The 26842-nt window shown below is 41.8% G+C and overlaps 2 protein-coding genes across 3 annotated transcripts in view; one reads left to right on the top strand and one right to left on the bottom strand.

Moving 5' to 3' along the window:
* Positions 1-10079, bottom strand: part of LOC102305139 (probable G-protein coupled receptor 158) — an 81230-nt gene extending 71151 nt beyond the window's left edge. The window contains exons 1-3 of one of the 2 annotated variants that reach the window (XM_042228886.1): positions 9803-10079; positions 8630-9712; positions 2087-2192 (exon numbers count right to left, since the gene is read on the bottom strand). In XM_042228886.1, coding sequence (XP_042084820.1) covers positions 2087-2192; positions 8630-9486 — 963 coding nt within the window. In that variant the 5' untranslated portion in view covers positions 9487-9712; positions 9803-10079. Of the gene's footprint in view, positions 1-2086; positions 2193-8629 lie in introns of both variants that reach the window. The other variant, XM_005943191.3, reaches the window with a different exon arrangement.
* Positions 10080-15258: 5179 nt separating this feature from the next.
* On the top strand, positions 15259-26798 carry dis3l2 (DIS3 like 3'-5' exoribonuclease 2). The gene is made up of 21 exons (XM_005943195.3): positions 15259-15381; positions 15921-16659; positions 16748-16878; positions 17094-17147; positions 17252-17353; positions 17765-17927; positions 18616-18680; positions 19069-19298; positions 19381-19554; positions 19701-19780; positions 20741-20853; positions 20971-21078; positions 21177-21410; positions 21596-21675; positions 21861-22044; positions 22142-22228; positions 22341-22488; positions 22825-22955; positions 24347-24451; positions 24742-24846; positions 25032-26798. The coding sequence occupies exons 2-21, from the start codon at positions 15927-15929 to the stop codon at positions 25131-25133; spliced, it is 3129 nt and encodes a 1042-aa protein (XP_005943257.1). The 5' UTR covers positions 15259-15381; positions 15921-15926; the 3' UTR covers positions 25134-26798.
* Positions 26799-26842: the final 44 nt, after the last annotated feature.

Below are 26842 nucleotides of genomic sequence, written 5' to 3'. Positions count from 1 at the left end.
GCCTTGTTATCCTTGGCAATTAAAAGGCTGCCAAACCTAAAGTCACAGCCACAAAACATATATAAAATATATAAAATATTAGAAGAATGCAAACATAGAGATCTGTCTCATCTGTATATCCCCCCCACCTACCCGCTCTAATGCTCCATGACAGACTGGTGATGAGTTGGGAGAGAAGCGCACGCAAACAAAGAGCATGGTCAATAATTCATCTCATCTTGCTGCAATCCATTACACTGCATTTATTATACATCATATGGGCAGCAACATGCCATGCACGCCCGAGCAGTCACTCTCCCATGTTGGAGTCAGACAGGCTCCCTGCAAAACATCACACGTTGGCACCGACACAAGCGAGATGGCAATTACAGAGGCAGGCCGCTCACGCGCACGCCGCACCCGGATGCTCAGACAGACACAAATACAGAACTACCTCATCGTTCTCTGTCTTTCTGACGCTTCAGAAAGAGACAAATGTGATGAATGTCTGCCGCCGGTTCTGTCACACCGGTCACACAGATGAGAATGCTTTAAATGTGTGGAGTGTGAAGAAGGCGCACACATCGCAGACAGTCCTGCAGAACTCTTAAGTCAGTAGGCGACAAGCTACTTTGTAAAATAATCAGTTTTGTTCCACTTATCCCCTTATCTTGCTCCTACCATGAGGTTCATTTTTGTTTGTTTGTTTATCCCTCAGCCTCCTAGTACAACGGTCCCCAACCCCTGGGCCTCGCACCGGTACCGGTCCGTGAGTCGTTTGGTACCGGGCCGCGAGAGTTGAGGCTCCAGTGTGAAATGTATGGTTTTCAGGGTTTTTATCGGTATTCAGCGTTATTTTGTTATCGTTTTTATCGTTAACTCTGTTTTCCTGGGTCTTTTCACGTGTGTTATGAATAAATCTTATTTTTTTCGGTACCGGTACTAGTTTTATTTTGTTGTATTTATCCGCGACACCTTAAAGGCCGGTCTGTGAAAATATTGTCGGGCATAAACCGGTCCGTGGCGCAAAAAAGGTTGGGGACCGCTGTCCTAGTAGATACACCTATGGTATAAATTTCAAAATCCTAGATGACATCCTTGTCAAGTTATCCCAGTCAAGGTTTTAAGAAAACATGACCTCTGACCCATGACCTTAATGCTGAGGTTACTCAGATTTGGACTTGTCTGGGATTTTTAGCAGATGCACCTGTGGTGACAATGTGAAAGTCCTGCATCCCTTTGTTGTCAAGTTCTTACACTGACAACTTGGGTGTCCATATTGCCACCTGCCATATCCACCCAGCTGACAAGGTGACAACAATACCCCATCAGCCTGTTACTGCAGAAAGATGAAAAGGTATGTGCATCAAAGACAGTGTTTTTGCAAGTGCTGTACTCAAAATGTTTGGGATGAATTAGGAACATGGTAGTGTGTAAAATCAGCCTTTTACTTATTGCTGTACGACGGCCATGAGAATGGTTGTGAGCAAATTTCTGCAAAACCAAGTATCATTCCCTTCAGCCTTATCTGCATCTTTTGGGTGGTGCAAACCTTCCTCTGCATCACTCTGATGTAGTTTGTTTGCGCCTCATGGTGAATAATTGAATGATGTCAGTACTTATACTTATGGAGAGGTATTAAACTGCAGTTAAAAACCTTTTTTAAAACATATAAATAGAAATATAGTATGCATGTCGCCTTGTTCATATTTCTCGTGTCCGAGAGAAGTTTCAAAGGAGGGCCAGCACAGAGCAGCATAAAACATCCATTCTGTACCACTCCTCACAGACAGTTTCACACATTTACAGGCACTGTGGCTCAGTGAATGGAGAACATTACTCTTCGGGTTTTGGTCAGTTATCTGATGCTCATACTGAGGACACATGATCAAAGGCAACCTGCGATGAGAGGAAAGGCAGTGAAGGCTCTGTGAAACAGCTCATTCAGGTTTATTATTAAATGGAACCGTTGAGTTATAAATAAATAAATAACTCAACTGTTGCATTCAAATTCAATGCAAGTACTTAGAGAAACAATTAGATTTTGCAAGAATTAACAAATAGGTGAATGTAACTCCAAAATTAAGAGAAGTAGCAGCAGATTCACCTCCATGCTGGTAAGATTACAGCGATGGGTCCCACCGAACCAGCCACTGTTGGAGCACTGGTCAATGTCCACATCCTGCAGGTTCACGTCCACGCGGACAACGCCCCTGTCAGAGAGAAGGAAGCAGGGAAAGAGTCAGGACAAGAGTGCAGAAGAAAAGAGGGAAAGAGGGAGGTAGAAATATTGAGAGGAGTAAATAAAAGAAACAAATGAAATTGAAGAATCAAATGTGTTCAGCAGGAATGGAAGAAAAGTGAAACAGAACAGGAGGGAAGATGAAAACAAGCAGAAAGGAGGCACGTGGACTACACAGATGCAGGTGAGGTCAGAATGAAAGGGAAGAAAATTAAAAACAGGAAAGAAGAGCAATGCTCGGGGGAAGTGAGGTTAAAGGTTCAACAAGCAGGAGAAGGGAGGTGTAGCCGAACGGGAGGAATAGGAATAAATTGAAAGGGAGAAGAATTAAGAGTGATGGAGGTAAGTAATGAAAAAGAAGAGAGAGACAGAGGTAAGGAAAAAGAAGCAGGGTCCGATTCATAATGTGCCACTTTTCCTTCCAGACACTGAGAAATTAAAAAGTAACGCTTTTAGTGTCAAGACTGCATTGCCTGTTGCCTCCAATTTGAGAACGCTAGCTTTCATATTTTCTGAATTCGGTTTCTTTGTTCTTGTTGCGCGTTGAACACTTTCACAGATTTGTGTGGACCTTTTGGGTTGCTGGGAATCCTGTGCAGGATGCTGACTGTGAAGGTTGCCCCGATATGCCTCGCTGCAGTTTAGCTAGAATCTGGTTGTCAGGCCATTTCACCTTGACTGATGGGCCTCATCATGTGCCTCATCAGCTCGGCTCACTACAAATACTGTATCCTGTCGCTTTATTTTCTGCTTGTTGAGCCGCAGACAAGTCAAAGACAAACAACTTTTGTTCCAGAAGATCATGGCTTCTCTTTCCTGTCAACAAATGCAACACGATGACTAATGTGATGAGTCGGCTGAAGCACGTTTGTGCCTAATAAGCGCATAAATCTGAATCGCAAAGTTGCCATGACAACATACTGATGTTTAGGAAGTTAACTAAGAATCATTAACACTAAACACAGTAGTTTAGGCTAATGGAAATATCAGCAGTTTTCTCATTTTGAGAACATTTTTCACCTGATGGTAACTCGAAATTAAAAATAAGAGGTCACCCAAGCTGCTATAAACAGCTTCTAGTTCCACGACAGCTGAGTGCTATAGTTTTTAAGCACATTTGTTGGACGGCTTTCAGCGGTGGATTATTGCACATTTGGTGCTGTAGTGAGCTTTGAGGAAGCAGGCTGGTATGTTATGAATAAAAGTAAACTACAATCTGATCCCATGCTTCCCTGTGCAAATGCCAGTGTAAAGTTTTTAAAGGCAGTATTTATGTGGGGTGTGTTCTCTGCTCCCGGCCGTGTTCACTATCAGATTCTGAGGATTTTCACACCAAAGGTGAGAAATACTCTTGTTTTCTTGCTGCGCCTGAGACCCGAACAAGTTCAATACACGGAGACTGCTGGCCTGTGCAGCAGTGAGCCACTACAGATTCAGACTGTGGAGTGAAGAAGGTTAAATAAACTGGTGAGGGATGTGACTGAAATACAGCACAGCCCGAGACTTCAGCTAAGTCAGTGTAGCCCACAGTGAATAGATATCTTTGTTTATGACTCTCTATCTCCCTTTTATCATGCACACTTATAAATAATGCCTGGTTTTCTTTTATTAAACCTTTTATTAAACCTCGCTGTCAATTCCTCCACTCCTTTGTGGTGAAGTGGTGCCTCACACCTGTTACCTCCCTCCCCCATCTGCCTGGTGGGAAGTGGAACAAACAACCGCAGAGAGAGGCTTTGGCTACCACCTCTACTCGAGTACACAAGAAAGAAAAAGAAGCAAATGTGTTTACGCCTGTATGTGTTTGTGTGCACTCGAGTCCTTTACGCAGGTCAAGGCTTGGTGGAAAGCAGAAGTAAAAACTGAGAGATGTGAAAGAGCTTGGATCTGTGTTAAGATGAGGCACAAATTTCTTAGAGTGAAAGAAACATCAGGACAAGCACTGCATGGGGGTACAATTTGATCATTTCTGCTACAACATAACAAATGATTGTGAAGACAAATGTACGCCTCGGCCTGAGTACCACTAAAAGAGTGATTCTTTACATTTACACAGCACAGATGGTCCTTTATTTCTCTGGGATGATTTATTCTTCCTCCTCTCACTAGCAATCCATTAAAACCATTTAGCCACCCATTAAGGCTTCATGATAACCATCAGTCACTTCCAAGCTATTTACAAAGTGCTGCTCTATACTGCTTAAATTCTGATTTCATAAATCCAGCTTCACAACGACCCTTCCACTGAAATTATTTCAGATTAGGCTTAGGTGAGCAATAGATGGATAAGCTGCTCTCAGGTCCTGTGTCAGGTCTTTGACGGACTTTTTCCTGTTTCTTGAGGAGATGACTTGCAGATTCTGTCTGCTGTAGACAGTTTGTTTAGGCCTGCCACATCTTCTTTTCTCCTCCACTTGTCTGGTTTCCTCAATTTTTTTGGGGGGGAAAAATGTGGAGATATACCAATTTTCCAGCTATTAGTGCTGCAGGAATCATCGTTTTGGTGCCAAAGGTATGATTTTATGTCCATCAAAATGTGTTATCTTTGCTATTTTCTGTAGATTCAGGTAAAGAAGCTGGAAAATGTATGTGTTTGTCATAGTCAGTGGAAGCAGACTGTGTGGAGTGTGAATAGTGGACCCAAACGCAGACACAACATGTCTGGAACATGGAACGTAACTTGATTTAACAAAAGGTGAGCTGTTTAATAAGGCTGATGAAAAGGTACAAACGAAGGGCAAGGCAAACTGATGCAAAACTAAACATTAACCTAAACTGAGTAAACTGAAATAGAACATGAAAAACCCTGACATAAACATGAATACATGAAACCTGGAAGCATGGCGTGAAACAACAGACGACCTGACAATGAAACATGACAGCAGACCACGAAACACAGGGGAACACAGCTTATACAAATGAACATGACGCCACAGGGGAAGCAAAACTAAACACACTGAACATGGAACACATGACTTTCAAAATAAAACAGGAAACATAATGGGATGCAGACATGAAACACAGGGTGAGTGAGACATAAACACAAGGGGCAAAGACACGAGGGGAATCTGATAAACAATGAACTATAACAGGGCAACCAAGGCAAAATAGAAAGAGCTTAAGATAACTAAATGAACTTAAACATAAACCATAAACCATCAAAATACACTGAAACTCAAAGCGCCGAGTTAAAAGACCCAGGATCGTGACAGTGTTGCAACAGGCTACAGGTAAGAAAGTGCCTAAAGACAAAATTTAAAATAGGTGCTTTGCTAAGTTGTCTGCTGTGTGTGGTTCATTCCTTGAGTTAGGTGCCTTTTCTATGCTTGAATTAATTTTTGCTTGGAAAAGTGGTCAGGTACGAGGGCTGAAAAAGCAGCTAATGTCCAGAGAAAAACAAAAAGACCTTCAAAAGCACGAAGAGCTACGCTCAAGGCCACTTTAGAAAATTACAAGAACATCTGGCTCATTGGAAGCAAAATATAAACAAAGGAAAGGCGTCACAAGACTTTTGCACAGTACTGCAAGCTAGAGACGGTGGTTATGCAATGACATTATCTGTGCTGTTGTGTTGATGACAAATAGCGAAAGTGAAAACTGAGAGAAAGTCTTTATTTTTGTTTTTCTGACAGATTTGCACATGATCATTTATAGTTATGTGAGCTACTATTCAGTGCCGCACTTTTCTGAAGCGAAACAACTTCGGTTATGGTTTCTATAAAAGAAAGAAAAACATAAAATGCTTCCAGAGGTATAGTATCTTATAGCATTTCCTTATAATGACACAATATCTTTTTTACCATCCTATATAAAAGTGCTGGAGGTGAGGCTGCTGGATTCTTGTCGGGATTGAATTATTTTATTCTGGTTTTCATTTACACATGTCAAACTTTTGCTTCTTCCATTCCTTTTCTTTGACACAGAAAGTAGAAGACATGGAGGCTCTGGCTTATCATCTCCACTACCTTATGCATTTCTGTCCAGAGCCAACAAACTTTCTATTTTTAGAAATGTCATCGCAGGAGTGAGATGAGTCGAAGAAACAGCATAGCACAACTCGCATTACAGAATGTAGAGGGAGGAGAAAAACATCATGAATCTGGTTGTGTACTTGCAGCCAATATTTATCCTCAGTTACAGACTGTATTTCTCTGAGATACACACTCAGGTTTTAAACATCCACTTTATTATTTTCCCTCTTAACTTGACATTTCCCTTGGCTCCCTTTGCTGACTCCACAGTCAATTTTGACAAATGCCAAACTATATTACTAAAAGTACGGCAGTTATTTCTTGATCTTGGAAACTGGAAAGCTCTGGGGGTAAAAATACTAAGTGGACCCTGAGTTTTGACTTTTTCAAAATCGCTATTTCTGAGGTCTTGACTAATTTTAATCCTTACCTTTACATCAACCGGTCAAACCCCCCCTAACAGGGCATACCTCATAGTTTCCATCTCTATTCATTACAGAGTTTCTCTATAATCCAGCGTCCCCTCTATATTCATATGAAACATCACAAATGGGATTCAGTATCTGACTTGCCTTCTTCTAAATGTCACAAATCACAGTGACTTGTAAAATGTCACAATCATTTAAACTCACTCAAAACCCTCTTGGCTGGGCTGGAATAGGCAATTGATTTAATTATGAATTCATTCACTGAACTGATTTAATCACACTTAACATTTTCCAGACGCCTTAGGCCACTGACACAAGCACATCTCCCATCTTTCTCAACTAGTTAAACATCCTCATCATGAGAAGTTGATGGTTTAAAACGGGCAATATCCCGGACATGACTCGAATCCTTTTTTGGAGATGAACAAGCCAACGCAGGCAGACTGAGTCATTACAGCAAGCTGAAGCTACCCTATAAGACAGATGCTTAACTTTCAAGCAGCTCTAACAAACATCTCTGGAAATTTGAGGCAATCTGAAAGTGTGGACCATGCTGATGCTGATAGAAATTCATTGTGTAATAAGAATCAGCCATCTTCAGATCCTGCACAGAGATGATAGCTGTACAATTCTCTAAAAAGCCAGAAGAAGCCCTCATCACATCGTAACACTGTCCCTGGAGCAGGTAGTGATGCAGCATTTTGCTCAGGGACACATCACCGGGGTGGATGCATGCCAGGGTGAGGACCGAATCACAAACACAACACTGCTGCCTATAAACCACGAGCACTGTGCATCACAGTGTCATTCCAATTTAATTAGTCTTGCTTATTATGTAGTGACAGTGTAGGGGTATTTTACATGTGTAGGTGAATCTGTGTCTGTGCATATACACTTGTGGATCTTTATATTGAAGATGGCAGAAGTTTCATGTGATGATGTCAGCGGATATAACACCAATGCCTGTAAGCCAAAAGCTCAGGCTTCAGGTCGACTGAACACCTTTTTGGGGAGTTTTTCTCCCTACTCTTCACCTTGACTGACATCAGTCCAAGACGATGTCCTTAACACGGGCATCTCAGAGACAAAGATCTTGCTAAGTTACAGCAACCATCCACCTGGTTTTCAAACCTTCTGTTCATGAGGGAAAACCTATCAGAAGAAAGGAAGCAGATGAACTAAAGGGCTTCACCAAAGCCCAGAACAGGATAAATAAGGATTGTTTTGAACTGTGAATCATGGAAAGCTAGAGTTAGTACAAAAGCTAAGTAAGTAAGAGTAAGAGTTGGATGTGTGTGTGTTTACCCCAAGCTTACCCTTGTTGTAAACTTTCTTTTTTTCCTCTCTTAAAAGATATTTATCATCTTTATTTGTATTTTTTTCTGACATGTTATCTCACATTAGCGACACTGAGTGTGTGAGCGATACACTGACTTATGCACTGCAACTTAGACTGATGTAAGGGTGAAGTGCACCTGGACCTCTGAGTGGTTTCATCTTGTAGTAGAGATTTCATTGTTTATTCATGGCTTCATTGATCTTCTCAGGACACTCTTGGACCGCAGCCTTGAAATACGAGAGCTTTAGGTGTTTTGATGCACCTAAATGTTACCCACAAACACGCACGCGTGCACACTTCTATAGATATCCTCACTTACGAGCACTGCGTAAAGCCTGCAGAATTCATTAGAGTGCTGGCTGCAGCAGGGCTGCATGCCTGTGCCTTGACAGGTGAGTGAAATGTCTAGATAGATCTGCCAAGGTTCTTTTTAACTGTCTGCTTCTATTACAGCAGTAGGTGGATCCATATTTACATGAAGTCTCACAGAGGTTATTGTCAATTAAATGCTGTTAAAGCATTTCAATAGCTGACGCTGATTATCTGATTAACTTTAATTATTAATAAAATATAAAGAAATAGATACTTTAACATGTGTGAGCTGTAATAGAACATTAAAATATATTTTTCTACATTTTAAGGACAAAAAAGTGACACTTTTCAGTCTCACCTGAACTCTGGCGCTGAGTTGCTCTTAAGTCCATAGAAGCCTGCAGACAGGGTGAGCAGCCAATAGGGCACAAACGTTCCGTGTTCACACTCCAGGTATGGCGCAGACCACTTAATTTGGTTTTTGTCCAGGAGATAAGTGCCACTCTTGGAGCCCGATGCCTCCGTGATTCTTCTGTGCATGTGTGGTCTCCTGCCGTCCCTGAACTCATTAAACCAGTCAGTCTCCGGACTCCTGCCCTTGAGGTGACGGTGCGCAGAGCCGGATAGGTCCTGTAGTACCACTTCATTCTCGGTTCTCGTCGCCTGGAGGAAAACGTGGGGCCCTGGCGTCAGCGCATCCGTGTGCAAGGTCACCACTGCCCTGTGGATTTTAGGATCCCCTTCGAGGATGCTTTGAACCAGCGCGTGGTACCAGTGGATGTCCCTCCGCAGGGTTTGCTCCCGGGACCTGTTGGCTTGCAGGATCATATTCAGGAAGTTTGTGGCGTGCGCTACAGTGTCCAGAATGCTGTGGAGGGAATAGTGGGAGGCGACGTGGAGGCCGCCTCGCAGGCTGCTCAGCTCGTACCTCCGCGAACAGTTGACCTGTCTAAGCGCCGAAGAGTCCCCGGTGTGCAAGAAAGCGGTCACCACCCTGGGCAGGTCCTCCTCGATTTTGTGCGCCACCACCGTGCGCTCAGTGGCTGGTACTGGGTAATAGGTCGGATGGTGGGGTGGCTCCCTGTTGATATTTTGGGTGCTGAAGACTGGTGGGCTCTTATCGTCGCGGTCATTGTCAGACCACTCCACATAACCGTAGTTTGAACCCCAAACGAGCCCTGTTTGCAGGAGCAACGGGACGACTAGGAGAGCCATGGTTCGTTGTCACAGGTACAGAGCAGACACCGCGTGGACTTGGCAAAGTGTGGCGAGCATCACCAAAGCCACTCTATATCTTCTGCCGCTTCAGGAGATCAGAAACACTTTCAAACACACGCCCGAGGATGTCCTGGATTTCATACCTACGACCAAGCATAAAACGGCAAACGATTTCCTCTTGTCATCTTTGCATCTTTCAGAGAGAGCACACTTTTCCTCTCTTCTGTTAAAAAAAACACACAGTGTGATCTAAACAGCTGCACAGACACGAACCAGCTTCCTAACTCATGAGAAAACCACACGGACTCCTCACCAGCCCGCAATCCAGGGGAGTGCTCGGGTTCTCCTTCTGTTTTTACTCCCGCTCGGAGAAATCCAGGAGAAGAATGACAAGGGAGAGAGCAAATTGTACTCGAAGTTCCGTCCCTCCCAATAAAACCCTAATAGGCCACCTCGAGAGTCGCCCACCGGCGTGTGTGCTGGTTTCTCATTGCCGGTCTGTCTGAGGTGGGCGGAGCGTGGGAACGACGAGAGCTGTCCGGTGCTGAAAGTAGCGCCCGTAGGAAGAAAAGCGAGGGAGGCTGTGGTGATGAAGAGGAGCCCTGAGTAATGAAGACGAAGGAGCAACCTGGCAACTAGATTTACTTTGCAAATGAAAAAAAGAAAGAAAAACGACTGCGTGAGTGAGTGAGAGAAAGAGGGGCGGGGGAGGGGGGCTCACATATAGTTTAAACTGTGATTAATTATATATAGACAAAATGTCCAAAACTGTGTATAAAGTAGAACATCACACACATTACAGCCACATTTTTTCTCAAGGGTTACATTTCTAATCATCAACCCAAGCAGCACCATGTATATTAGCCAGGTGTGTTCTAATATACTGTGTGTGCGGCTGGGAATCGCAGATCCACGCTTTCTTGGGTCCGAGTCACGTAAATTTCGTGAAGAGAGGGCAAACGACACGGTGTGTCTGCAGATGTCCAGATGCCTGCCAATTTTTTTACTTTTTTTCGAGCCTTAGAGGCACTGAGACATTACAGTATAGCCTAATGCGCTAATTTCAAATCCTTCAGGGGGACTTGAAAGAACTATAATAGGCCCGAGTGCGCATCTGTGCGCGTCCAAGCGCGCATAATCCGGGCCTCACTCACGATTCTGTCACGGTACATTACGCACAATGACAGTGGTACCACCACACAGTGATTCTGCCATGTGATACATTGCAAGACAATTTGTAACTGAAGGAGACTTTAGCATGTCTACCCGTTAAAACAGAGGGTAAAGTCTGGGATGATCTGCTTATCCTCTGGATTGTTGTGTCGGTTTTTGTGTGTTACTGTTTTTGTTATTACGGATAAATAATGTAACAGTGCAATCATTTACCCCTATGGCTTGGTCCCTCCCTTACGAGTTCTCCTTCATCAACTTATTTAACTCCCACACGTTTTAATTCAAGGGTTTATATTTGGAACCAGTGCTGATAACATATTGCAAGAGGAAGCCGGTGTGATACATCGCTGCATCATATTTTGTCCCACGCAGCAGTGAGTAAATAAGAGAGTGGGCATTCCTCTTTGTGCTACTTTCCTGTGTTTAGACACTTTATGAGTCCATCTGGGGACACGTTTATGTTCACGAGTGCGTGCACAGGTGTCCACGGGGCTGATCGGGAGTCATCCCCGGACTGTAAATGGGTGGTGCAGAGTGCACCTCGCCCGGGGTGACTCGCAGGCCGTTGCCATGGCAGTGGAAGGTGACGAGGCAGAGATCTCCCCCATGCTGTCCGCTGCAGCGAGTGATGTGGACTGCGGCCTGTCTGGTTTTTCTACAGCTACAACTACTGTACGAACTCACCACCACCTCACCGCTCACCGCCAATCAGCCAGATGAAAACATGAAAAACAGACGTTCACGGGCAGACGTATAACCGGTGATGCTCACAAGAGAGTGCGTGTAAATCAAAAAGAAAAGGTGTGTTTGTGGCAGGCATGGCGAAAGAACGGCGAAGTCGAGAGACACAGAGAGAGAGAGAGAATCTGGGCGAAAGAGACCGTACAGAGTGACTGCTCCTGCCCCCACTATTTCATCTTTTCTTACAAGCTGCACTGGCTCCCCTGCTCTGATAAATATTTGATAGGCATTTGCTGCTTCATCTGCATGCTTTACAACTTAGGGTCCATACAACCGCAACACGGTAGCGGCTGCTGTACCAGCCGTGCGCTCTCACCCACGCTTCCTCTGTTCTCCCAGAGGTTCCTTTAGATTTTCTCAAAAGAGAGCAAAGGAGGATAAAAGGCTCAGGAACAAATTAAATAAATAAATAAATAAAAATTGGGGGTGCTTCCTCTGCTGCTTGTTTTTCTTCCTGCACTCAGGAGTCTGTTTCTTTCTGCCACACCCATGCAGCCAGCTGCATTTGAACTCAAACTACTGAGGTTGCAAGGTGCTGGCCGGGGTTTGGCAGAAGCTGTGACCTTTTAAGGGAGAGTTTAAATGTAAGCCTGCGATGAAAGGCTGGAGAGGGCACTGAAGGAAAAGACATGATAGGCGTTACTCACACAGTGTGTGGATTTATCCCATGAATCACAGAGGAGTTTATCGACAAGGAGTGAGTTTTCTGAGATTTGTTCTGAAATGATATCAAGTCATCTGTTCTGATCTGCCTCTGGCATGTTTACATATAATTCTAATCTGTAGGGGTGAATGATGTACTTTCACTGATGCAGTTAGCTATCACACCAGCATCACCTGCTATTTAAGGCTCCACCTTCAGTCACATCTCTCCATCTGTGCTGATGTATCTGTAGAAGCTGTCGAGAACGTCACAAACTCTATAAATTGGAAACGGTTTGAGACCTCAGCTCATGTGGAGGTATAGTGAAAGCACAGGGTGATGAGGATGAACTTGTGTAGAGAAGAAAACAAACTCCCACTGCTTTCAGTGTTTGGTTTTATGTGAAGCGGGTTGAGCTCTGCTGCCCATCGGAAAGAAAATTCTGCCAAAATCAAGTGGCTCTGTGTAAAAAAAATTGGCCATTAAAATTGAAATTAGGCAAATAGAGGTCCACTCTTAAAATAATACATGTACAGAATCCCCTTCCAGCTCGGTACAATCAGTCACAGTTAAATGCCACCACTCTGGCTGCCAAATCAACTGCGGTTCCCTGATAAAGATGAAAAAGGCTGCCCAAAAGTGCTACTGTATTAATTTCCCATGGTACAAGCTGCCATTTCTCAAGTGATGCTGATGGGGGGGAAAGAAAGAAGCCATTTTCTTCTGCAAATATCAGTGCAAAGTTCCAGATGAATGGCCCGATCTTGTAGTGAAACTGTGTCTTACAAAATGTAAAATAATGTCTGTGTTTCTTTTTCCAGTTTTTTTTTATCAGACACACAATAATGCAGGTTACAAGAAAGAGTCTGCCAACAGATCATCACTGTTGATGTTGGTAAATGCAGCATGTCTTTCGTTCCTCAAGGCTCATTACGTTGCCTCTCTTCTTGAGCATGTGTGTATGCATCTGAGGTCCTTTGCTCATATCGGTGCAGTGTTGTGTTATTATCACTACTATTATGTTTTATTTTTTATGTGTTGTGCAGATTAAATCCAGCACTAAAGTTCCTGTTCAAACCCCCTGACTGTGTCTATCAGTGCAGCAGAAGGTGAAACCTAATTAATTCATATCACACCATCAACACAATAGTGCACAGATTTCAGGCCAGATGTTTCCAGAAGCGTGTGTGCATTGTGATGTTGTCAATAAAGCCTGCTACGGGTGAGGTTAAAAGCAACCAAGCTGTGCACAAATATCATTTTTGATGTAACCCCTGCTCTGCTAACGTCATTTAAATATGTCAGAGATACTCTGATCTCACGCATCGCTCCAAAGTGATTCAACTGCATCCAGGACTGAGGATGAAGCGTGTATAGGTGCTGCAAAAATCAAGCTGAGAAATGACAGCCTCATTTACTTGTTACCCACAGACGTCTGAAAGCCTCATCCAACTGCACACACACACATACACACACACACACCAGCTTGTGTTTTCTCAAAAAGACGCAGCCACATGCTCTCCTAGAGGAATTGTGCTGAGGGACATTGTATGTGCGTGCACTCGGAAAAAGCATTCATAAGTTGTCTTGTACTATGGAAGCAAAGCGAGTGCGAACAGACAAGTGTGAAAATCAGTTTGTCGGGAGAAAGAAGAGACTCTCCAGCCTTTAGTTTAGCTTACTTGGATCTGTGATCCAGTAAAATTACACACACTCACATGCACATAAACGTGCCTGACAATTTGGTTTACTTTTTGTTTTTTTCCTTGTCATCTTCATTACACAATCTAACTTGTTTACACAACTGTCACACAGATCCTGTTTGGTTGGGCAGTAAAGTTTTGTCTTTGCTGCCATCTGGAGGTGCAGCTTCATCCACGTTTTCTATTGAGAGAGCTGAACTCTCCCGCTTAGATTTCTTCTCCCAGAATTAACTGTTTAGCATTTCAGCCTGTTCGTATGACTGCAAATATCTAATCAGTCAATCACACAAGAGCAGCTCAGTGAATGACAGACATGCAGACATGGTCAAGACAACCAGCTGAAGTTCAAATGTATCTCTCTGATCATTGAGTAAAAAAGAATTAGGAAGAAAACGCACTTTTACATTTTCATGTAAAGTACCAGATATGTAATCATATATGTGTTAGTGTGTGTGTGTAAAGAAAGAGGATGAGGAGCAGGTGAGCAATAAGTAAGACTTAAGGAGCTGGACAGCCCCAGGAACAAAGGTTGCCCTCCTACAGCGTGAGTAGTGAAGACAGCACCCATAAGGGAGCCACTTAAATACAGGCCACAGGGTACATGAGGGGTCTGCCATATAATCTGCTGCTCACACTGACTGGAGAGTCCAGTGGTTTTAGAGCAGGCCTTGACAGTGTTCTACAACTGATGCATGTAATAAAGACTGATGGGAGTGCAACCAACACATAAAGGAGAACCTTCTAATGCTCTCTATGAAGGAGGAGCAGAATATAGCGAGGGTGATTTGTTAAAAATAATTGAGCTTTCCCAGGAGATTCAGCCACTGCTGACTGCTTTGCTGTTGAATTTCAGTTATTTACCAAAGGCTGAGCCCTAATACTCGTACTCATCTACCAGCAGGTTCCCTCGTGAATCTAAATGACCACCTCAGCCAGTTCCCCCTATCTGTTAGAAAAGGTCCAGACCGTCTGCCCGGTCTTTTTCACATTCAGCTCCAGGCCTGACTTACTCCACCAATCCAAAAGACAAATTAAAAAATAAAACTGGGCCTAAAGTTACAAGTTTTTATTTTTGGACTGTACCTTTGACTCATGGGGATTACTTCTACATATGCTGAGCTTATTACTTAGCACAAAAATGGGACATTTTGTACACACCTTTTCCTCAGTATCATTCCATTTGCAGCAGACTCTTATAACTAAGTCTCAGTACTTGGCAGCCATTTTATTGAACTTGTCTGTTGCCTGTCTGAATTAGCATTCATTTCAGGGGACATAAACTGAGGTGCCTACATACAATCATTGATCACTGCTTTAAAATGAACTAATAAACAAATAATGTAACAGTTTACCTACTCTGCCCAAAAACAACGCTTTAAAAAAGCTTTCCCCTGAAGGTTATATTGCTACCACAATTTTTTTCTTTTTTCTTTTTTTTTTTTTTTTGCTGTTGTAAATTCCCCCGTAGACTCGCTAACAATGTCAGTCTGTAGTTCTGACCCAAATAGCAAAATTTCCCACAGCCCTCAAAGGCAGCGTGAGAATAACCATTGATAACGAGCGCGGACGTGAACGTATCAATTAGCCTTTTGCTTTGGGAGACGTTACATTGATTTCGTCGTGGTGAAAGAGGTAATGTTTAAGATTTCCAGTTTGACACTCTTTATGTCCATGTCCCACTCGTTTGTCGTGATAACTGTCGCGGTCGGTCCCACTAAAAAGCGCTTAAACCGACACCTGCCGTTGGAAGTCGCGAGCTAGCTGATGCTAACCAGGCGGCGTCAACAACTGTTAGCTAGCGTGAGTCAACTGTTATGGGCTTGTTTAGGTTTGCTTAGGGCAGAGATTATCAACACGTAAATACCGAAGACAGTGGCAGAATACAGATGTTTCTAGCTTATTATGGTTAACTAACATTATTTTTTTAATTTCCAGCCGTGTCTCTGTTTGTAACACTGTTTATAGCGTATTAATATTAACGATAAAGTAATTGTATAAAGTTAATTCATTATATATGGACTCCAAAACAACTACCGAGTTGGGGAGTCTGTCGTTGTATAACAACCTCCTCTTTTAGTCACACTTTGAATTATACCGATGGTTGTTCTCTAATAAAAGCTGCGTTGTGAGCGTGTGTGTTGGCTTCAGTGTGTACTTTTCTTTATTTACAGGGACTGATGGATTCCCCTCGGAAGGCTAAGAAGGCTAACGTGAATCGAGAGCCAAAGCACAGCCAGAATCAGTCAAGCAGGCCTCCTCAGAAAGATGCCTATGCCAGGCTTCTTAGTCAGCACCGCAGCAGCAAGTTCAGTTTGTATCTAGAACAATATGCAAAGGATTCGTCCTCTCAGAGAGAAGACAACGGGCCAAGCCCACAGCTCAAAGCCCAAAGTGACAGGGTCAGCATACCAGCACGACAAAGGGACCAAGTGTTTAATGATTTCTCTGACTCAAGTGACTTCTCCCCTTCCTCTGTGAAAAGTAAAGGAGGAGAGAGTTCATTGTCTTTGTACATGGAGAAACTAAACACTCGCAATGTTCAGCAAGACTGCGAGAGGAGGCAAGGTGTGTTTGATGGGCAGCGGAGGGGGCAGAGAAGAGATACCGCCACAAGCCACGACGGAGACGTTGAGTCTGGGGAGGAGCTGGGTTCTTTAAAACCAAATGATGCAAAGAAACACCAGAAGCAACAGCGAAAAAACAAGGATTCGAACAGAGATGTCGTCTCAAAAGAGGCCGATCAGCCTGGTGGACGTCTTCAGTCTCCTAAGAAGTCAAAGAAAAAAAATCTGCCAAAGCACCCAGAAGATGAGAACATTAGAGAAGGAACATCAAAGTGTGGAGTTGATGTTCAGATGTTAAGTCCCAAGCCTCCTCATGGTCGTGATAAAAACATAAAGCAGCCCAGAGGTGAGTTGTGGCTTACCATTGTAGGGATTGTACTTTATGATCATTTAAATTAATAGTGGCTTTAATTACAGAACTGTTTGTTTTTCAGCTTCAAATGCCAATTTTCCTGCTGACAAGGGTAAGAACAAAGGAGGCAGAGGATCAAAGAAGCAAGTGTTTGATGCTTACATGACCTCTGAGGAGGTTTCCCATGGTCTTAAAAGAGGAGAACTTATTCAGGTATAAGCATGAGATGGAAGTTAATTTCTTTCAGTATTGATGATCTTACTCGGTAATAGTCAAGTGATACAGACAGAAGTTTCATCATTTTATTTTCAATTTTATAAATGCATTTTGATCAGGTTCCTAAATCAAACGCTCAGTGCAGAAATGACATTGTTGAAGCAGTGGTTATCTGAAAAAAATCGTTTGGTTATTTTTTTCTTTGTCTTTAGGGTCAGCTCAGAATAAACCCCAAGAAGTACAATGAAGCTTTCATTCCGTCTCCTGTAAGTTGGCGTGGCCTCCCATCAAACAGAATGAATTTGACACATCATGTTTTGCTGCCTCAGTGACCTTGTTTAATTCAAAATATTTCTTTTTCTGTTCACAGGATGATACACGGGATATATTCTTAGATGGAATTGTTGCTCGCAACCGAGCACTGAATGGAGACATAGTAGTTGTGCAAGTACTGCCTCGGGAGCAGTGGAAGGTAAACAAATAATATTTCTGGTGACGTATATGTGCAGAATTCAAGTTTTTTTTTCTTATGAAACACTCAGATTTTAGGAGGTACATAAAAACTTTTGTTGATGCTTTTCAGCGAAAGTTTTTTGGTGGCAGACATAATTGAGAGAGAAGCATCTTTGAACAAAACTAAGTCAAGCATTGAATTGTTGTTCTACTGGTGTGGGCGGGGTCTGAATATGTACTGTCTTTATACGTTATATGTTTGCATTAACTCAGTTTTTAAAGGTATCCAATAACAGACTTTGTTTTATACACACTTGTACTAAGTTTTAATATTTTTTTATTTTGCATGTTTTTATTTATGGGTTGGGGGGGTTTTGGGGGGCGGGTTTGTCTGTTTGTTTGAGGGGTTTTTTTGTTTGTTTTTTGGAAGGTTGTGAGGTCAGATACTGACTGTGAGGGTGCCAGCGAGTCAGACACACCCACTGTGCAAACAGCTGCAAAGAAGACAAAGAGCACTCCCAGTTCTGCTGTTAGTGTGGAAGAGCAGTGCAGCGACCGGGATGAACAAAACAACAAATATCAGAATATATCAGGTAGTATAAATACACTGGTCACTGCAAATAATTATAATTAATAGCTGCTGTATCACACATTGCACTTATTCTGTTGCAAAGCAATTCAACTGTACACGTCATAAGTTCCACCTTATTTATACCAGGTTCGACTCAATTTGAGCTTCATTACATAGAAGATGGATAAACTGAGGTTATAAAGAGATGGACACTGTCACCAACAATACTCATGTAGGCTGAGGCAATTAAAACATGCTCGGGTTTCACTACAGTCTCCAAAAAAGCGCCGAAAAAATGCTCCCCCTGTCGTTACACCACCACCACCACCAGTAGCCTGAAGTGAGGGAAGGATGGAGCCATGCTTTCATGTTGACATAATTGCTAACATATCAGTAGATTTCCAGCAGCTTGCTGCATTCATGAACCAACCCTTCTCATTTGTCTGTATTTACATTCATGCATGGAGTAGTTGCACATAACTTCTACAACACACCAACGCTTACCCTACATGACATTAGTAAGATTATTTATTACTTCAAAGGCAGGATCAAATGGAGCGTAGCATTCAAAAAGCAGAAAAACGAGACCTCGACGTGAAACCCAAGTTAGACCATTATTTATTGGTCTAAATTGAGTTTGTGTATAACAACAAAAGTCTGTAAAGTACAACTAATACCTGTTAATATTTCTCTTGATGTGATGGAATTAGGAGAACGTCTGGGAGAACCATCAACACCACGTTCCAATGGGGAGATACTCCAAAAGACAGCTAAAGTGAGTTTCCATCACATCTGTTGCATTGAATTTTTAAACTAACAATTTCTCTTCCTTTTCACAAACAAAACATTTAAAAGGGGAAAAAAATCATCTTAATGCAGTTTTCTTTTTTTTTTCTTTTCTTTTTTTCCTCCTACTTGAGTTAAAGCAATTACAGGGCTCTACAGGACTACGTTGTATGAGTTACAAGTTTCCACCAGAATTGTATCATTTGCCTAACTCGTGTAAATCTTTTCTAAAGCTACTCCAATCCTATGCTAAGTTACTGCAGTAACAATATTCTAAATGGGCCATAAGTTCTAGTTTTTCTTTAGCAGTGATTTGTCACTTTTCAAGTAAAGGACCGCTTTCAAAGCGATCGCTTCCCTTGCAATCTTTCTACTAGGTGGTTTACATTGTTGAAAAGAAACACTCAAGAGCTGCCACTGGCTTCCTGAAGCACTTGCCAGACAAGCCCTTTGCCTTGTTCTCCCCTGTGGACCACCGGGTGCCACGGATTAATGTTCCCCTTGCTGATTGCCCTGAAGATTTTAGTTCCCGTCCGGGTGACTACAAGAACACCTTGTTCATCTGTCGGATCACAGACTGGGCAGCGGACAGCAATTTTGCAGAGGGGTAAGTGCTATAGTCGAATAACCCGGGGAACTGTTAACTCTGGTTTGAGAACTCTGCTGACACACTAAATCTTTTCCTACAGTCGACTAGCCAAGTCACTGGGACAGGCTGGAGAAATTGAGCCGGAGACGGAAGGCATCTTGATAGAGTATGAGGTTGATTTTTCTGAGTTCTCAGACGAGGTGTTGGACTGTCTTCCCAAGAATCTGCCCTGGACCATCCCACCTGAAGAGATGAGAAAGAGAAGAGACCTGAGGTAAGACTTTGAAGCCCAAATACATTTGGCGTGTTTTTTTTTTTCTTTTTTTCTTTTTTTTTTTTCTTTCTGTATTTTATGCATCTGCATCTGTTTTTCTGTCAGCCTTTTGCTGATTATTTCATAATTCAATGTTTGATGTTTAGGAATGAGTGCATCTTCACAATTGACCCAGCGACTGCCAGAGATCTGGATGATGCCCTGTCCTGTAAACAGCTGCCAGATGGTAAATTGCTAATGCTCAAGTGAGAGTGATGATGTCTGACAGGGGTGGATATAGCTCAGAAGGTAGAGCAGGTCATCTACTAATTGGAAGGTTGGTGGCTGCTCCAGTCTGCATGCCAAATATCTTTGGGCAAGATACTAAAACAGTTGCTCTGTGATGCATTCATTGGAGTATGAATGTTAAATAGAAAGCACTTTCATAGGAAAACCATAGAAAAAAGTGCTTGTGTGAATGAGGCAAGTTGTATAAATCGCTTTGAGTCCTCTAAGTAGAAAAGCGCTAAATAAGAAAAAAAACGATGGTCAGTGATTATCATGAAAAAAATTTTAATTGGGGTGTGGTGCATTGGTCATAAGTATCCTATTCTATCCATAACCTGTACATAAAAGATGGATGTAGCTTCTGCCTCTGAAAAGGGAAGCCAATCCAGAAATGCCTTAAACCTGCATTCTTGCTAATGGCCACTAGTCGGCAGTTCCTTTGCTTCCAACCAGATTATTTTTATTTTTATTTTAAATAAATAATTAAAAAAATAACTTTAATAGAAACTATTATTTTAGTAAATATGGTCCCCATTTAAATAAAGAAGGTGGATAAAGCAAGGTTTTATGGTGGGCCAAACTTCTGACTGAAGTTTGTCACTGGTATACAATGGGACTGTGTATTTCTGTGACCTTCCTTCTCACCTCCAACCAGTTACAGCAGATGACTTACACACCCTGAGCCTGGTATTTTAGGAGGTATTCTCCTGTTAGAAGGGAGTTTTTCCAACTGTCAAGTGCCTGCTCATTGGAAATCTCTTTGATATTGTAAGATCTTTATTTTTACAGTATAGTACAACTTGACATAGGTGTTCTTTTGTGAACAAGCATTGTAATAATACATTGAATTGAAACCGTACAATAACTACGTGCACCTTCTATTATACAGTCTGTTGTCCTAATTTTCTGTCTGTGGCAGGCAACTTTGAGGTGGGAGTTCACATTGCTGATGTGAGTTATTTTGTGGAGGAAGGAAACTCTTTGGATGTCATTGCCAGCCAGAGAGCAACTAGTGTCTACCTGGTTCAGAAGGTAAGTACTCCCCACGGCTTTTTTCCCCGTGTCATTAATTCTCAGTTGTCAGGGGTTCATTTAAACTGTAACTTTTTTAAGTTCTCAGCCCTCAGTGTCTGTCTCGTCACTCTCCAGGTGATCCCCATGTTGCCTCGGTTGCTGTGTGAGGAGTTGTGCAGCTTGAACCCTCTCGTCGACCGACTCACTTTCTCCGTTATTTGGACGCTCACACCCGAGGGAAAGGTATATCAGCTGATATAAATGCATCTGATGTTGTGTTGTTGTTTTTGTTATGTTTTTTTTCCATTGGCCCATCTGTTTGTTTCCGCCTTACTTGTCAGATTTTGAATGAGTGGTTTGGCCGCTCAATCATCCGCTCTTGTGTGAAGCTGAGTTACGACCATGCTCAGAGCATGATCGAGTCCCCTGAGAAGATGTTCTCTGCTGAGGAGCTGCCACCCGTGGACCCCATGCACCCTATTGATGAGGTCCACCAAGCAGTACTCAACCTTCACACTATTGCCAAGAACCTCAGAGCTCAACGTTTCTTAGGAGGAGCGCTCAGACTCGATCAGGTTAGTGTTGGTTTGTTCTTTGGATTAGGAGAGGAAATACTGTTGTCCTTACTGTTACGCTTAGTGGATGTTTGGAAAATATGTTTGTATATACAATGTTTTATTCTGGACCAAAGGAACTGGCTTCAATCTTAAATTACTGCAGTTTCTTGTACTGAAGTGTATTTTATGTTTAATGGTTTCAGCTGAAGCTTTCTTTCACTCTGGACAAAGAGACAATGATGCCTCAAGGTTGTTATATTTACCAATACAGAGACGGTAACAAGTGAGTAAAAAGGACTTTTCTTTTTAATCAGTGCCTGAATAATCTGTCAGTAAATTTAATGACAGATGGGTTTTGTTGGGGTTTTGTTTTTTTTTGTCTCTGTGCTGTTTTAAAATCTCAGTCCTATCACAGTCTTTTCTCCTCCTTTGACTGTTAATCTCTGATTAATAAAACCTGTTCTCCAGGTTGGTGGAGGAGTTCATGCTGCTTGCTAACATTGCCACAGCCAACCACATTTACCGCAAATTCCCCGAGTTGGCCTTGCTCAGGCGCCACCCTCCACCCAAAGCCAAGATGATGGATGAGCTGCAAGAGTTGTGTGACCAGCTGGGAATCAAAATCGACCTGTCTTCTGCCGGATTATTACACGTCAGTACCCATAATGCATTGGTATCCAATTGCATTCAGGGTTTGAAGTTCGGTTGGAGTAAATTGAAAACCTTCTTTCTTCTTGTTTAACATGCAGAAGAGTCTCAATACTGCTTTTGGTGATGACGAGTACACAAGTGCCAGAAAAGAAGTCCTCACCCACATGTGCTCCAGACCAATGCAAGTTAGTACTCATAGTTAGTACTAGTATGATTTGGAGCAGTAAAAAAAACAAAACCCTGTTTGTATTAGTTTTGTAGTGTTTATCTTTAACCTGGTTCATTTGTCTTTCCCAGATGGCGTTGTACTTTTGTACAGGAGTCGTGAAGGAGGAGCAGAATTTTAAGCACTACGCCCTCAACGTTCCTCTCTACACACACTTCACATCACCCATCAGGCGCTATGCTGACATCATCGTGCACCGGCTGCTGGCTTCTTCACTAAGTCTGTCTCTTTTCCACAAAAGGCTCTTTCAGACAAATGATAGAATTTCTATTGTGTGACATTTCTGGTTGACAGTGAGGAGAAAGGCACAAAAGAGCCTCAAACATCGCTCTCAGTCGATGTATTGTTTGTTCTTTCCTTTTGGTTTTTTTACTAAATAAGTAAAATGTATTTATAAAGCACATTTAAACACCTTTCATTGATTAAAGTGCTGTAACAAAGCATGTATATCTATACACACGAGCATGTAACTGCACTGAGTGAGAAAATCAGTGTCACTTAAATTTGTGTCCATTAATTCTGATACTCATGTCTCCGCTGAATATTTGTATACAGAATGTGGGCCTCGAATCAGCCTGTCAACGGCGGAGGTAGAGAAACAAGCGTCACACTGTAATGACAAGAAGGCTTTGTCCAAGAAAGTCCAGGAGCTCAGCTCAGAGCTCTTCTTTGGAGTCTTTGTGAAGGTGAGTAACCAGATCACAACTCTATTGGTGTTTTTTCCAATTCTAATAAACACAGTATCAAGATTATAGGCGTAAACATCAGTTATGAAAAAAGAAATTCACAAAAGTGTTCAACAGTATACAACGGTCCCTCGCTATAATGGGGTTCACCTTTCGCGGCCTCGCTGTTTTTCAGAATTTTTTTTTTTTTTGGTGTGCAATTTTGCATGCTTGCTATGCTATCAGCTTGTCAAATTTACATAAATCTTCGATCGCTAGCAGTGTGACTCTGAAGTGCTGTACTGTATGTTTGTAAGTTTTCTCCCCGACAAACACAACAATGTAGATAAAATGTTATGCACCGTCAAAGGCAGAGGAAGATGCTAACCATCGCACAAAAAGTTGAACTTCTGGATATGCTAAAGGAAGGTAGAAATTACTGTATTTTTTTGAGATTATAAGACGCATTAAGTGAAACAAAACAGTCAGATAAGTCAAACTTTACTCAGCTCATTCTTCTTGCTTCCTCCACTTCGGTACCATTGATTCATTAATGTTGAATTCTCTCGCAGCTGCTCTATTCCCATGTTCTGGACCTGAAAACAGGGTTTGATCTTTGGTTTCATTCTATAATACTGGACTTATTTTTCTACGAAGGTTTGAACTACGAGAGTGTTTTTAAAAAAGAAACGTGTGAAAATGTTGATGCCTGTCTAAGAAAAGTGTGTAAAGTGTGTCGTGGGGGTTTTACAGCCTTAAAACATCTCTAATAACTGTAAAAACTAAAGCTGGCTACTTCGCAGATTTCACCTATCGCAGGTTATTTTTAGAACGCAACTCCCTCGATAAACGAGGGACCACAGCAAAATGAAATGATAAAGGGGCTTGCTTGGCTCAGGAAGTAGAGCTGGGTTGGTGGTTTGGTTCCTTGGACAAGATGCTGAATTCTGAGTTGTTCCCAGTGTGTTTATTGGAAAGTGAAGGTGTGTGAATATTGGCAAGCACTCAGAATAGAAAACAAGTGCTTGTATAAATGAGGCATGATGTATGAAGGCTAGAAACCAGCCCATTCACCATTACTGCTCAAATTCAAAAGGTCAAAGATAAGAACATCACAACACAGGAGCAGATTTAGAGCAGAGTTCATTACATATCTTTATATATCTGTCCTGGTGGAGGCAAGAAGTGTTGTAGGTTTTTAACATCTTAACAGGAAAAAAAAGTAGTAAACCATAACCCAAACCAGTGTTTATTTCCAAATGTTTGGGGTTTTTTTGTTTTTTGGTTTTTTTTAATTACCTGTCTTCAGCTAGATTCCTAAAATGTGAAACGAGTTGAGACTTATTTTCTTAAGGCTAGTTTCTTAGGCTAAAGATTCTTTGTATTTGCATCCACCACACATGTTTTTGCAGGAGTCTGGCCCACTGGACTCTGAGGCCATGGTGATGGGGGTGCTGGATCAGTCCTTTGATGTGCTGGTGCTCCGATATGGAGTTCAGAAACGCATCTATTGCAAGGTCAGCTCCAACAATGGGTTTTACAATGTGATTTTGTTTTTTGTTTTTCATCAAAGATACCAATTTATTCCCAAGTCTTAATTTTTTACTTTTTAGTAAAAAGAGAGAGATTATGCTTTTGACTGTATATAACTTTCAGTTCTTTGCAGTTCTTACCATGCCTTTGCTCAACACTCATATCTCACTCGGGAGAAAGAAATGAGACTGTCGTATGAGAGACAGAGCAAAACAGAACTGTCACTTTATTACTTTATTAGAAACAGCTGAAAACTGTTTGTTTCCACCTTTAGTCTATCACTGGCTTGGACGCATTCCGCCATCGTAAGGTGGGGAAGAAATCAGAGCTGACACTGCTGTGGACTGCAGAGGCCCCGGAGGATCCGCCTGTAGAGCAGGTGAGAGCCTGTGACTTTGTGTACTCAGGAGAATAAATGCCAAAGCACTGTTAAGCACCCCACATTTATTTGTTTTTGTAGACTAGTAGAGTAGTGTAACAAATTTTGGTTTGCATGATTACAAAATGTCTTTGAAGCCAGTTGACGGAGTGGAATGAATAAATCAGAATTTCTTGTCTGTTCAGGTCATTTCCGTCTTCACTTTAGTGGAGGTGCAGCTCAAGTCGGATGATGCGCCTCTGAAATACAGCGCAGTGCTCAAGAGACCCGAGGACAGCGCATCATAAACGTACAAGCACTTGAATGGAAGTCAGGAACATTTTCTTCTGTTGGTTGCTAGGAATAACATTTTATAGAGTGTAACGTGGAAGCAATAATTCAGTCAGATCTGAGTCCGATTTTAATTTCAATCTTCTCCAGTTGTGGGTTTTTTTTTCCCCCATACTTTTGCAAACTTAATGCAAATGCCTTGAATGTATGCATGTGGGCTATGTTATAGGATGTAATATTTTTAACCTGTTGTCATACGGGACTTTGCTTACAGCTGTCCTGTGGCTCCGTTCCTTTGTGGAATCAATGGAAGAAGTTCAAAATCTATGGTAGACATACTACGTGGCTTTAAATCTGAATTAATTCAATATTATTTTTTGCAATTTAAGATTCCAAATTGAGCTCTGACTCAGGTCTGACGCTGAAAGAATCAAGGCAGCAGTGAGTTCTATTTTGCTGTTGATGGTTTGGTGTGACTATAACTGCTATACACATTCTAATATGAGAAATCTGATTTTTAACCATTTTTATTTGAATGTTGATGAGCGGCTTCCTGATGTTTGAGAAGAGACGATGGTTTGTGTTTTGCTAGGCATTAGATTTACCACACCAGTGACTTGTGACCTGCTCTGGTTGTTTTAACTTGTTGCCACAGTGAAGCTTCACAGGTCAAATGCAGCTGTGATAGCAAGGTGTGACACCTTGATTAATTCATATTATCAGAACATGTACACTAATATACTAACTAATATTCACATGTAACAAAAAAAAAAAAGAAAAGCTGAGAAGTTTTCTTTGGATTCTTCTGATGTTGTGTAATGTCTCAGTCATTAAGTAAAGCTCGCAGGACTTTTCTTTGCTCTACTTTGTGAAATAGGAGCAAACGTATTGCTCCAATCCAAAGAAAGTTCTTGTTGTTTGTGGTTTTTGGACTGGAGCGATATGATTAGACTAAGCTTTTCTTTAGTCAGGCCAAAGCTTACCAACTCTTTGTTTATACTGCAAAACACAGGGATGACCCACGTGTGAATTGCTGCTAAAGATGTTGACTGCCTCGAGGTCTTAATGAATTATATGTTTGGTGGTTGTGTTTTTATGCTAACATTTGATTTGGTCAGCACAAATGATTAATGTACCTCATTGATATTTAAGAATGTCAGCCTTCCTTTTATCCGCTCAATTTAATTTGATCGAACTGGGACTGAACTCTGGAGCAACTGCACATTTTTAAATGGAGTGTGGCCCCACTTTTTCTTTGACTCAGTCCTTGTGCCTCAATTTAGTTCTCACACCTGATTTTGATTGAACTGTGTGATTAGCTGCTGTATCTGCACACTTTCTCGTCTGTCAAATCCATTTTTTTTTATTTTTTTTTGACAGATCTAACAGCTGTCTTTTTAAATAGAAGTGTTTAGTTTTACATGTACAGACAGTACTTTAATTTTAAATCCATGGGTACAAAGCCAGTACAAGCCACTGTGTTGAAGAAGTAAGATGTCTGACAAAGTTTCTTGTCACATATAAATGAGGCAAACATTAAAATCCAGTTTATTTGGGTCTCTGGTTATATTGTCACATGTAACGTCTGGTCAGTATTCACTGTGCAGTGATGATATGCTCTGTACTTCCGCCAGTGCAATATATTTGATTGTGTTTAGGAAAATACAGACATGAAATCTAAACTGTGTTTTGTTGTCTGTAAATTACTTTTATCATGCCTGCTTTT

This window comes from Haplochromis burtoni, unplaced genomic scaffold (assembly GCF_018398535.1).
Source record: "Haplochromis burtoni strain Fernald_Lab_line unplaced genomic scaffold, NCSU_Asbu1 Contig_362, whole genome shotgun sequence".
Lineage (NCBI taxonomy): Eukaryota > Metazoa > Chordata > Actinopteri > Cichliformes > Cichlidae > Haplochromis > Haplochromis burtoni.
This window is presented reverse-complemented; position numbering and strand designations above follow the sequence as displayed.